The following is a 13,799-nucleotide window of genomic DNA, read 5'->3' as shown; positions in this document are numbered from 1 at the left end:
GAGTTTGAGAGCTCGGCTGGGGTCTCGAATTTCATTCAAATTTTTTAGTGAGAAATTACTTCTTTCTCAAAAACTACGTAACTTCAAAGGGAGCCGTTTCCCATAATACTATTGAGTAATTACCAATAGTGTACAGTGTCTTTAAGAAGATGACAAATTGGGGATCAAGAATCAATTAATTTTGGTTTTACCCTTGTCTGTACACACAAATCAAAGGCATAATGCCTATTTCTCAGGCATGATTCGAACCCACCAAATAGCTTTAACCAACCTGACCACCCATTATTGCCCGGTGGCTTTGGGCAGTTTGAATCTTATATATATTTAGCAGCCGTACCGTAACGATTTATTAGAGATGTTAATTCAGGGATAAAGAATACCCTTACACCAATGTGTGTTATGCACTGTAGGCTATTTATAATACTCGGTACTCGGTACCCAGTTTAGACAATTTTTGATGTCAAGTCTGAGTCTGAGATCGAGATTATTCCTCTGAATCAGTAACGAAAAACACGCATCCCTATCACGCACCCCAGGCTAGTGTCGGAGGTTATAGTCTTACAAGAGGGCGCTATATCAGGTAAAAAGCCACGATCGCAGACCTGGAACCAAGTCTACACTGAGTAGGCATTAATGAATAACACACAGTGGTGCTCCATGGTGTTAGGTTAAAACTGAAATATATCATTCTCTTTTTACCTTGTGAAATGTCTAATTACTAAGCTGTGTCTCACAATGTTTTATACTATCAACCTCTCCCCATTACTCGTTACTAAGTAAGGTTTTATGCTAATAATTATTTTGAGTAATTACCAATAGCCTTTAAGTATATAAAAAATAGTTGATGGCGCGAGTATTTTTAAAATAAATAAAAGCATCCCAAATTACCATAACCGTTCATAATTCATTCTTCATATAAATAACCTGTCCCGTTTTTACTCAACTAAAAATTAAGCGCCTGAAACAGGGAGATCACAAGGTTTGGATAGTTAGATATTATGATGCTATAGTTATTTGTTAAAAGACTTTCAGAACACGAAAATGTTGCTCTAATGATGGTTCCTCATCAGCAAAATGCAAGCATTCTTCAACATCAGCACCTTTGCTTCTGAGTAAATCTACAAAGATTGCTTCTTCGACTCCAATAAATGATCTCTTTGGATCTTTGACTTGTCTTGGTGTGACGTGGACTCGCACCTTGACACCCAAATCAGTTAGCTGCTGTAATGGTTTGTCCTCTGTTATCCACACGTTGGACGTCAGACTATGCCCACCATCTAACCAATACAGAGCTCTGGTCATTCTCAGCATGTCTCTTATAGCGGACATTGCTTTAACATGCTCAAGTTCATACACTAGTTGGTTTAGTACCACACATCCTTTGCTAAATCCTACAGCAACAAGTGGAACAGTTTGGGAAATGGGCAGCACACTCTGTTCTTGAACATGAAGTTGATTTACATTATCAATTGCAGTGTTTATGAGGTTGTGGAGATGCGTCAATCCATTGACATTATCAAAGTTTATAGGAGCACCAAACATATTACAGTGTAGAAAGTTATCATAACAGCTGAAAGTTTGATCATGAATGCGACTAGGCTTGACTAACCACACATAGGAGTCAATAAATTTATGATGTAAGAGTGCACAGGTATCCTCATAGCTCCAACAGGACCACTTGTAGCTTGCCTCATGTGCGATCATCATTTGGTAGAAATTCTGTTCATAAAAACAAATTTTAGAACATTCAATCGAGTAGTATGGCTACTGAGTCATGCCGAATTTCTGCTCCCAAAAATGATTGAATATTTATCATTAACGACAGACCTAACATTTGATTTTAATTTTGTGTAGAACAACACAAATTAATTAGAGTGGGAGAATGAAGCACAATCTCATACTCATTGCGGAAATCAAGAAACTACATGTAGTAGACAAGGGAGCAGTAATAATAATATTAATAACAATAGCTAATTCTTATATTGTTCTCATTGTCCGAGCAGAAATCCCTCCGAGCAGAAGTCCCTCCAATTAATGATAACGTTAATCCCCCTCTACCACTTGGAACTTTTAGGCGTTCCAACATCCCCAAATGCATCATCTGTAGAACACACATCAGGGAATCGGACTCCTTCACCAGCAACACCAGTGATACCACCCATAAGACAAGAAGTCTTGTTATACCTCTGTGCAAGTTGTGAAGTTTGATTGGTCGAGAACCAGTCACGTGCCGTGCAACAAATACGCATGTATCATGGCTAATGATGCGCGCTACGCGTAATGCACAGCGCGTAATGCACAGCGCGCCGGGTAACACGAAAAGTGATGTACACCGGTGTACATCACCTTAATCGTTCCCGCCTTTGGTCAATTTCAAGCGCTGTGCGAAACACACGCGGGTTCGATCAACAGGTGAAGAATTGTTTCTTGTTTGAACTGTTCGTCTGCTTATTAAACCATAATTGAACTAAACATTGCTCCGTCTTAATAATGTTTGAAGATGACAACAGAACTTCCAGAAGCGGAATAACAATGTTACCAAGGTATAACAAAACTAAGCTTGGGCGATATCGATTTATTTTATTTACGATATATCGCCGACAATATATCGCGATATTCGATATAATCGCGATTAATGAAATTTGACATCATCAGTCTTCAAACTCCAAGTGAAAGTTGTAGAAGAGACAGTCATAGCTTAAGAGAGGTGTTCTAATTACCCATTCTTCTGGTTTTACTCCAAACCTATGGGGTGCAAGATGTCTCAGATAGCAAATACATCGCGATATTTAATCGATATATCGCGATATAAAGCGATATATCGATATTTCCAAATCCATCCGATATCGAAATCGTTTCCAAATTAATATTGCGATATTCGATAATATCGTGATAATTTCAAGCTTAAACAAAACAATTGTTGCACGCTGTGACTGGGGTCCATGGGTTTTGTACACCCTCGGTGGCAAATGGCACCCTCGCTCGGGTGTACAAAACGCCATGGATCCCGTCACAGCGTGCAACAATTGTATAATGTCACCTGCACCACCACTAATCTCATTTATCTCATATCTTGCTGAGTCTGTGGTGTTTAATATACAGGTGAAACAAGAACTACCCTCAAGAGGCGTTTCTACGGCAACAGATCTACAGTCAAGTCCCAAAAGCTAGATACACCTGAAGAACATCACTTCAATCTTCCTAATCACTCCATTTCTGACATGATCTTACAGGGCATAGAGGCACTAAGCAACCACAGAGAGACTGTGCGTTTGAGTAGGGAGAAACTCTGGATTAGACGCCTCCAGACCATTCAACCCCATGGTCTGAATATCCAAGAAGGAAACGACTAATAAAACTTTTGTTTTGCCGTCTCCTTTTTTCCCACAGCCTCATTCAATAATTAATTACTTTTTTCCCCACCTCCCCACCTTTTATATTGTCCTTTGTATTTCCATCTTCTTGTGGTCAAGCCAGTCCCTTCCCTTCAACCCCCCCCCCCTTTTTGTCCCCCTATTCATTGTTTACCCCTAGCTTTTTTTCTGTATGTTTTCTTACCCCATTCATGTATTTCTACTTCACTGCCTATGTTTCACTTAGTTACCTATTCATGTTTGTTGTGTTGTCATTAATTTAGCCTTCGAGAAAGACTCTGCTAGGGTCGAAACATCAGACCAGTAACTACTATTTTTTGCACTAATTCTTAAATAGCACATTTCATAAATACAGGAAATACAATGCACTAATTCTTATATAGCACATTTCATAAATACAGGAAATACCAATGCACTAATTCTTATATAGCACATTTCATAAATACAGGAAATACCAATGCACTTTACCCAAAACTTGAAAAAGCTAAGAGCAACTAATTGACAAATAAATACACTAATATGCAAACAAAGGGATTACACTGAACAATAGGCAGTATAAAACAAATGGGATTTGAATTGTAATAGAATTGTTCTATACTCTATAGAAGCGGATGTAGCCGGGAAGAAGGTTCCAAAGTTGGGGGGGGGGCAGCATTGGACAGAGTCCTTGAATGTAAAAGAAACAAGTGAGAAACAAGTGAGAAACCAGCTCATTTGATTGACTTTCTTGGTACAGAAACAGATGGAGATTTACAACCAATAATAACCAGTACTCAACCTACACTGTTTGAACAATTCATCAAATGCAGCCATTTTAAGATGGGTTACATCAAGGTGGTACAGAGCTGCTTCCGCAGAACGATTTAAGGAAGGATACTAAAAAAAAATCATAACAGTGGCTTCTTATATAGTACACATATTCATCATTTATAATGACGCTCAAGGTGCATCAACATTCAGTATTTACCTGCAAGGTATGTGGGACCACATTTTGAATTATGAGGCCAACTTCTTTTACATGCTGTGGCGCAATAGGCTGCCAATCAAACCAGGAACACCAGTGAACCCCTTTTCTTTTTGATAAGTGCATTGTGTTCTTTTACGCGCATTACACAACACACGAGACCAACGGCTTTACGTCCCACCCAAAGTATGAAGCGTCATGGTTAAGTGTCTTGGTTAACGACACAAGTGTCGCGACGGTTGGACTTATAATACTGGATAAAAGACACTGGACACTATTGGTAATTGTCAAAGACTAGTCTTCTCACTTGGTGAATCTCAACATATGCACTTTAACAAACCTGTGAAAATTTGAACTCAATTGGTCATCGAAGTTGCTTGATAATAATTGAAGAAAAAAAAACCTTGTCACACGAAGTTGTGTGCTTTCAGATGCTTGATTTCAGGTCTCAAAATAAAAAATTACTTCTTTCTCAAAAACTACGTTTTTTCAGAGGGAGCCGTTTCTCACAATGTTTTACACTATCAACAGCTCTCCATTGCTGTTGTTACCAAGTAAGTTTTAATGCTAATAATCATTTGAGTACTTACCAATAGTCTCCACTGCCTTTAAATGCATGCAACAGTTTTGAATTTGAATATTCATAATTTATGGTAAATTTTACCTGTATGTCACCTGGAAAGAACACCACATGGCTTTTGTGTTTGTCTTGCAGTTTCGAGGATGAAGATGACCGCATTGTTGAGAATAAAACATCATTCTGACGATTGCCATGCCCGCAAACATTTTCAAGCAGCACAAATGTTATGCCTTTGATTTCGTTTCTTGCCATCTGGAACATGATCTCAAGGAGTACCAACTATGCCAACTAGAACACAACAAGAAAAACATTGAGATGTTGACTAAGCCTTTAACTCCAAACATAATAACAAACCAACCAGACTGAACATAAGGGTGTCGGAATACAAGGGTGTCGGAACATAGGGTTGTCAATGGAACATACAGGTGTTGGAACATAGGGGTGTAGGAACATCTATGGGTGTAGGAACAAAGGGTTGTGAACATTTAGGTTGTCAGAAAAATAGGGATGTTTGAACAATTGTCTGAACATAAAAGGGGGATAGCGTTGGGATAATTTTTCGTGGGTCGTCTGAATATAGGGGTGTCTGATTATAGGGGTGTCTGAATATAGGGGTGTCTGAACATAGGGATTTTGTACTTCTAGAAACTTCCCCCTTGAGCCTTATAGGGGTCTAATATTTTGGGCCTTCTGAATGCTACACGTTTTTCAAATCAGCGTTGATAGGTGAAAGTTTTACGCCCGTTAGCCAGCAATAACTGAAGTTTCTTTTGCACTACACCACCAAAACTTTCCCCACATACTCAATATACATTCATAATGCTTGCATTTCCTTTTTGTTGAGTGAAATTTAAAAACATCGTCAAACAATGCAATTTCCTGCTCGGTACTCACTGTTGTTTTTTCTGCCCCATCGCCCGTTTTTTGACTTCTCAATATGCTCAACGCTTTATAAATCGGGCACCAGCCTACTACATGTAGATCGACGAACTGCCGAGCCGCGGCCGAGTCTGACTAAACCGTTCTGTGAAAGGGGTGTTACAAACCCATGTGGCAGTGCGTGCGTGAGATACCTAGATTGCTTTTCGGAATGGACCCATACTAATGCAGGTGTCCCACAAGGCACTAAGCTCGGTGCTATTATCTTCCTGGCAATTATCAACGATGCCGGTTTCAAAGAGAACAATAAAAGTATAAAACACTTCAAATATGTTGATGACATGACTGTCATTGAAACCCGTGATGCCAGTGTTGGATCCAACCTCCCATCTGCAATAACTGATCTGGATGTTTGGTCGTCAGACAACAAAATGCAACTTAACGTGAAAAAGTGTTTCACCATGGACATTTGTTTCTCGCGGAACCCACCAGATCCCCTCCCATTGACTCTAAATGACAAAACTATTACACAATGTGTAGTTATTAAGCTTTTAGGTGTTTTTATTCAAGCCGACTTAAGGTGGGACACACATGTAGGCTCAATGATCAAGCGTGCAAATTCCCGCCTTTTCGTGCTACGTAAATTGAAGTATCATTACCTAGAAGAATATCTGATCTTGTTGCTATAGGCCTATATACCTCCTTTGTGCGGCCAATTTTGGAGTACGCTGCACCCGCCTGGTCAGGTGCTTTGTTAAGTAAGCAGTGCAATGATCTGGAAAGGGTGCAAAAGCGCATGCAGAATTATTCTTGGCAATGACTACGTGTGCTACTCAGACGCTCTACAATTGTGCAATATTGAAACACTGGTATGCCGTCGTAACCACTTGTGCCAATCTTTTGCCAAAACTCTCCCTTCATCAGTCCTAAAGCGCCTCTTGCCACAGAGGTATGATAGTGGGTACCAACTTAGGAACTCCTTACTTCTGGGTAAATGCTGAACAGAGCGCTATAGAAAGAGCCCTCTCCCTCACCTCACACACCTTTTTAATAACTGATTTGCAATAGAATGCAGCTATTTATGCGCCCTTTGACTGTGCCAGCAATATTCTTTTTCCAGGTTTTGTTTTTTGTTTTCCCGCAACTTTCAGAAAAATTTGTTTTCTACATTGTAAATATTTGTCTCTCCTTAATCAATTATTTCTTAAATAATGTGAAATAGTGTAATTTTTTCTTAGTTTTTAATCTCTGTATATTTTCCTGTAATTCGACCTCCAGTCGCCATGGGAATTTGTTTTTAAAATAATAAACCAATTATGAATGAATGAATGAGTGCGCTGTTTGTTTACAATAATAATAGTAATCCCGCCGTTCACGCATAAAGCGCCCTTGCACTGCAGCACGGGTTTTTAACACCCCTCTCACAGAATGGTTTAGTCTGACTCGACCGCGGCTCGGCAGTTCGTCGATCTACATGTAGTTAATATGCTGCATATGAGAAGTCAAAAATTGTGCGATGCGGCAGAAAAACAACAGTGAGTACCGAGCAGAAAATTTATTGTTTTACGATGTTTTTTAATTTCACTCAACAATGCAAGCATTATGAATGTGTATTGAGTAGGCCTATGTGGGGAAAGTTTTGGTAGTGTAGTACAAAAGAAACTTCACTCAGTTATTGCTGGCTAACGGTCGTAAAACTTTCACATATCAACGCTGATTTGAAAAACGTATAGCGTTAAAGAGCCCCAACCACTAGACCCCTATAGGCCTATATAACTTATGAGCCTTATATTATAAGGCTCACAGGGGAGCCTTATTATAGTTTGGAGCTGGATCGGATAACTTTCCATATGGCGCCACCACTTTTTCACTAATTTTTACAAAAAGGGATATATCAATCAGGTAAATAAGATACTATATTATTTTATTTCGAATGAAAAAGTGGTTGCGCCATACGGAAACTTTTCCGCTGGATCCCAAGCCGAGCTTTGAGAAAAGGCCCTGCCTGGGGTTGTCTGAACATTACATAGGTTGTTGGGAAAATAGCCCTGGGTGTCTGACTGGTGACTGAGCATTAATTATTTAAATTAAGGAGTTTTCCGAGTTTCTAAACATATTGATTAGGGGGTTGGAACTGGCAAGCTACCTAACTCAGGAATCTAAAATGTACTCACATGTTCCTTGTAGTTGGTACTCCATGACGGCATTATTTAAAATAGTTGAATTTTCTCCTTTGGTGTTCATAATTTGTGAGAAGAAATTTGACGTTTCCCATCCCCACGTTGTGCGCTAACTTCCGCGAAACTACAGAGCAGTATATTGACAATAGCGCCCTCTGTAGTTGACTTGAAAGCCAATGTTGTCGTGCTGTAAATCAGATTTCACGGACGAGATCGAGAGGAGAGCTAGAGAGACACACACGACTTATCTAAATTGTGTTGTTATTTTGTGTAGTGCTTGAATGAATGAGCAGAGAGAACGCTAAGCAAGACGTTACTATCGTGGAATACGGTAACCCTTCTTCTCAGGTAAGAAAAAAATTCAGTGGTTTTGGAGTTAATTAACGGCGGATAAATTGGTGGCGACGTCCGGAAGATTATCCATGTTATGTATTGTATTGTATGGTTGGATCATGGAGGTAGAATTAGTAGGCTACCACAATGGATGGGCTGGTTGTGGTGTGTATGCTATTTTCTTAATTAATTATTATGGCTCTTATTATTGCTCTCTTTTTTTAGTCTCTGGGGATAACATTCCATATGGCGCCACCACTTTTTTACTAATTTTTACAAAAAAGGATATCTCATTGAGGTAAATTAGATACTATATTATTTCATATCGAATGAAAAAGTGGTGGCGCCATACGGAAACTTTTCCTAATTTTTTAATAAGGAGACTGTTCCACCTAGTTGCGATAAAGTAACCCTCCTTACAATGTTGCAGTGCGTTTGCGCGCTGTCTGTTTGCATTGCACGCCGTTTACTCATAATGGCGCGCACGCACTGCAGCACTGCAACATTGTAACACCCCTTTTACAGAATGGTTTAGCCCAACAACAAAATAATGCGTTTGCAAAGCGATGCGACAGGTTCAAAATATGAACCTGGGAATTCGCTCCGGGATCTGGTAAGTTTTTGTCCATTTTTCTTCGAAATATTTCCTGAATGGTGTTAATACTATTATGGCAGGCTGCATTAGACATTGCGGATTAAGTTCGTATCCTCAGAATTTGTGTCATGATTTGTGTCATGATAAAGTGGTAAAAATGGGGAAAATCTGGTGACTAGCTGTCGAAATTGTACGTGTTGGACCAGATTAACCGGACCAGATTAACCCTCCGGCCTGGCGGCCGTCGGAGGAGGGTTACGTTATTGCAACTATGTTCCACCTAGCTCTTTTTTGTCTGGTATGAATGGCAACAAAAGACTGATGTTGCTAAAGAGAGCTACAATAACACTACAGCCACGATAGCCCCATCATCAATAAGCTTGGGCGATATCGATTTATTTTATTCACGATATATCGCCGAAAATATATCGCGATATTCGATATAATCGCGATTGATTAAATTTGACATCATCCGTCTTCATACTCCAAGTGAAAGTTGTAGAAGAGACAGTCATAGCATAAGATGTGTGTTCTAATGACCTATTCTTCTGGTTTTACTCACAAACCTATGGGGTGCAAGATGTCTCAGCTAGCAAATACATCGCGATATTTAATCGATATCGCGATATATCGCGATATATCGATATTTCGATTAAAACCAAATCCATCCGATATCGAAATCGTTTCCAAATTAATATCGCGATATTCGATAATATCGTGATATCGCCCAAGCTTAATCATCAATACTAGTGCCAATGGCTGAACTCCCTCCGCTTGCGCTTCTCGTCGCGAGGGAGTCTTCTTCTTCTTCCTTATAAAGTGCAGCCTTCAAATGGTTGAAGATGTACGCACTGCGTGTGAGTGCATGTGTTGACCGAGGCAACAGGAATTTGTGTCAGGTGCAAATAGAATTATGTACAGGTGCGAGTAAAAAAGCTGGAGATGAGGTTACTTCAGCCGGGGGTCCCTTAACGCCAGTTTGAAAGCGTCAAGGGACGGGTACGCCGCAGGATCAACTGGGAGGTTGTTCCAGTCCCGGATGGTGTGTGGGAAGGATCTGGCGTAGACTGAAGAGCTGGTATGTGGGATTGTGAATCGAGAGCCATGACCTCTTGTTGATGTGGTTGAATGTGTCAGAAGGGTGTTCCAGGGGATGTCGACCAAGTTGAATCTTATTTTGTACATCAGTTGAAGGCAGCTTTGGTAACGAGTTCCTGTAGAGAAGGCCATTCGAGGTGATCTAGCATGGCGGTAACACTGCTCATTCTTCTGTAATCTCCCATGACGAATCGAGCTGAGCTTCGTTGGACTTGCTCTAGCTTCTTGATGTTACGTTGCGTGTGGGGATCCCATGAAGTTGCTGCATATTCGACTGCTGGTCGAATAAAGGTGGTGTTGACAGCTTCTTTGATTTTCTGGCTGCTGTGGCACAGACTGCGGGAGAAGAAGGCCTTGGTGCTAGTGGCTCTTTTTGAGATGTTGTCAACATGCGTGTTGAAGCTTAGTTTCGGATCAAGGTGGACTCCTAGGTATTTAGCAGAGTTGACAGCCTCCAAGGTATGCCCAGGGATGGTGTAAGAGGCAGGCAGGGACAATGATCCATTTATTGGTGACTACTTGGCTTTTTGAATTGAAGCGCATCAGCCATTTCATTTCCTAGTCTTGGAGGGCATTGATATCTTCCTGGAGGCTGATGGCATCGTCGATTAAAGAGATGTGTCTGTAAACAACAGTGTCGTCTGCAAGTAGTCTATGTTGTTGTGCTTGAGAGGCAGTTAGGCAGGTCATTGAATCCAGCGGATTGGCACTATTGATTGGGCCACAGAGCCACGACAGCCCAACAAGGTGAGCTAGGTTTCAAGTCACTTGAGTCAAGTCCGAGTGTGAGTCATGAGTCACTTGGGTCGTGTCACGAGTAACTTGTAAAAATAATTAAATAGTTAGAAAACTTCAACCAGTTCACCTTTACCGGAACACTTGATTGCAAACCAAATGTCAAAAAAAAATAAGAATTGAAAATGACAAATTAAAACACATAATTTAAACAAAATTTCTGTACAGTGCAGTTTAATTTGGTTTTAAGTTTTACAATACACAACCTACATGTACTCCTTGTCCCAGAATATCTCTAATGATTTAAAATTATTTTGTTCTTAGCGCTTGTATTACCAACAAGGTACTCAAGGTGCTTAGTACATTACATACAGAAAGATACATGGATAGTTTACTGAAGATGTGTTGGAAGTCTACTTCAAATGAGGATGATTTTAAAAAAATGATCAATAAGATGTACCGTTTTGTAGCTTAGATGAGTTCATCAAACATAAGAGCGCCCTCTTGTGGTAGGTTTATTAATAATAAGTTGTACTGTACACTATGTATGTTTCATAACCAACAAATACTGAAATATCACCATGACTGCACCGAAATGGAATTAACTTTATTTGAAGTTTTTATTTTTTTAAGATTTGAATATCTGTCATGTACATTATGTATGTGACATGTTTTATTTTATTGCTGATAGGCATACGTACATGTAATGATTACAAGTTTAGCCAAGGAGCAAGAACCTAAAAACCCCAAAACACAACAAAGACATCAAGAAAACCAGCTAAAACGAATGGGGGCTATGAAGCCATTTATTAAGAATGTGGGTTGGATTTCACAAAGAGTTAAGACTAGTCTAATCTCGAGTTTGGATGAGTTAATCGACCTAGGACTAGCATTAAGTTTTTAATAACTCCTAGGACCTCTCTGTGAAATCAACCACTGGGCCACTATGGAGCATTACTCTCCTAATGTCTTAATGAACCCTCTATCTGTCAAGGAATGTTGTAATGAGGTGTTTAGTAGAGCCATTACTTTTGTGAAATATAACGTTTGTGAATTATTAAGGGAGATCTAGTTTGTGGTAAGGAGGATTGACACTCATAATGCCTTACTGCACAGCACTCATCTTACAGGTTTCATGGAATTTATTTTTTGAACTCAAGAACAATGCTTTTAAATTTCTTGTAGAAGGCAGGTTTTTATTTCCATTTCCACATCACCAACTTGAATATGATATCCCTGCCCTAGGATATGGTATGAATTTGATATGGGTAAAGTAGTTGCTTGGCTGGTATGTAGAGCACTGTATTGATTATGGGATACTGTTATAGTAATAGGAGCTCCTACTTTTCAGTCAATTGAACCTTTTAAGATCAGGCAAAGCTTATGTCACCTTAACTGTGTAGTATAAGCCTGGTCTCTAAGGTGTGTGAGTGACATAGGTCAGGTATAGTTGAAAGTAGACTCAAGACTCGGCCTTGATCGCTGGCCTGTTTGGGCCAACCAGTTAGTTTGACTACATAATTATACATCAGACTTGTTACATCTATTTTTGAAAGGGCAAGGGCACCAAGGCATTTTCTTATGGTAAAGGGTAATAAAGAATATTTAAATTTCTAATGAATGGGCCATTTCAAAGGCAATGCCCAGGGAGCATGGAGGCATTCGCCCTTGGCGTCTTCGTGAAGTATCAGCCGTGGCAATTCATTCTTTACTACTTTACTCCCTGAAGCTTATTTTATTTTATTTTGTAGTTTTTGTTATTTTGTAACAAAATAGCTTGGTTTAAACTAGCCCTGGCAGCCTTACACTTTCGTAGTATACACTACAGTGACGTTTCTGGGGCGGGAAAATTTCAAAGCTTCAGAACTCAAATCTTACCTGCAAGAAACCACTATTTTCAACAGATTCACATTCCATGGCAGCATATATTTTTCTGCGGTGAGTTTCGATCGTCATATATTCTTCACAAATCCGTCATTTTTATGAAACAATGCAGCTCCCAACGCTAAGGAATTCCCATTTGTCATAGTTCCTGACCATTAAAAGTAAAAGTTAAACTTTTTTTTGTTAAAGCGGGTGATACTCTTTGAAATACCATTCACTCAAAAAAATCTATTTTTTAATGTTTGGGGCCAAAAATCTGACATAGCATCTTTAAATTTAATCTGTATTTTTACAACTCATTTACAGGGATGTTATTTTTTTTTGTAAAATTCTAAAAGAATTCTTAGAGTTCAGTTTTTGTTCTCAACAGCCATCACATCCCTGCATTTATGAAATATTGGCAGTTGGTTTTGATGTATAGGCCTAAAGTAATTTGCTGATATTATATTGCACATCTATGTACACGGCTTCTGAGTACATTTACGTTGTGTCTTAAAGGCAGTGGACACTATTGGTAATTGTCAAAGACTAGCCTTCATAGTTGGTGTATCTCAACATATGCGTACATAAAATAACAATCCTGTGAAAATTTGAGCTCAATCGGTCATCGAACTTGCGAGATATTAATGAAAGAAAAAAACACCCTTGTCTCACGAAGGTAATGCGTTTACATGGTTGATTTCGAGACCTCAAGTTCTAAATCTGAGGTCTCTAAATCAAATTTGTGGAAAATTACTTCTTTCTCGAAAACTATGGCACTTCAAAAGGGTGCTGTTTCTCGCAATGTTTTATACCATCATGATCAACCTCTCCCAATTACTTGTCACCAAGAAAGGTTTTATACTAATAATTATTTTGAGTAATTACCAATCGTGTCCACTGCCTTTAAATGTAGGTTGCTAGGAGTAAGATTGTATTTTGAGGTTGCACATTACATGAACAGTGTGTACATGGCTCATATATTATGAGTACATTTATTATGTACGTTGCTAATTGTATTTTTAGGTTGCACACATGATGAAGATGTACACATACACAGCTCATGCATACGTACGTGCCTACACATAATTACGTACATGTATTGATACATTTACTTCAAGTGTTTTATGGAGATCTTTTGTTGACACAAGTTATTTCCCCAATCCTTATCCTTTAATAAATAAAATGATTCCAAGAA

At 39.2% G+C, this 13,799-nt stretch overlaps 1 protein-coding gene across 1 annotated transcript; it reads right to left on the bottom strand.

Annotated features, from left to right (window-relative positions):
• Positions 1 to 801: 801 nt before the first annotated feature.
• On the bottom strand, positions 802 to 8,320 carry LOC117300169 (UPF0565 protein C2orf69 homolog). The gene is made up of 3 exons (XM_033783888.1): positions 7,972 to 8,320; positions 5,003 to 5,206; positions 802 to 1,719 (listed from the first exon to the last, which is right to left on the bottom strand). The coding sequence occupies exons 2-3, from the start codon at positions 5,177 to 5,179 to the stop codon at positions 1,018 to 1,020; spliced, it is 879 nt and encodes a 292-aa protein (XP_033639779.1). The 5' UTR covers positions 5,180 to 5,206; positions 7,972 to 8,320; the 3' UTR covers positions 802 to 1,017.
• Positions 8,321 to 13,799: the final 5,479 nt, after the last annotated feature.

Source organism: Asterias rubens, chromosome 15 (assembly GCF_902459465.1).
Source record: "Asterias rubens chromosome 15, eAstRub1.3, whole genome shotgun sequence".
NCBI lineage: Eukaryota > Metazoa > Echinodermata > Asteroidea > Forcipulatida > Asteriidae > Asterias > Asterias rubens.
The sequence above is the reverse complement of the archived record's forward strand: the minus strand, read 5'-3'. Positions and strand labels throughout refer to the sequence as shown.

Coding starts and splice junctions, on each gene's coding strand:
- LOC117300169 (XM_033783888.1), bottom strand. CDS start 5,179: ATGTTCCAGATGGCAAGAAACGAAATCAAAGGCATAACATTTGTGCTG. Junction 1,720..5,002: donor TCTTTCCAGGTGACATACAG/GTAAAATTTACC, acceptor TTTTATGAACAG/AATTTCTACCAAATGATGAT.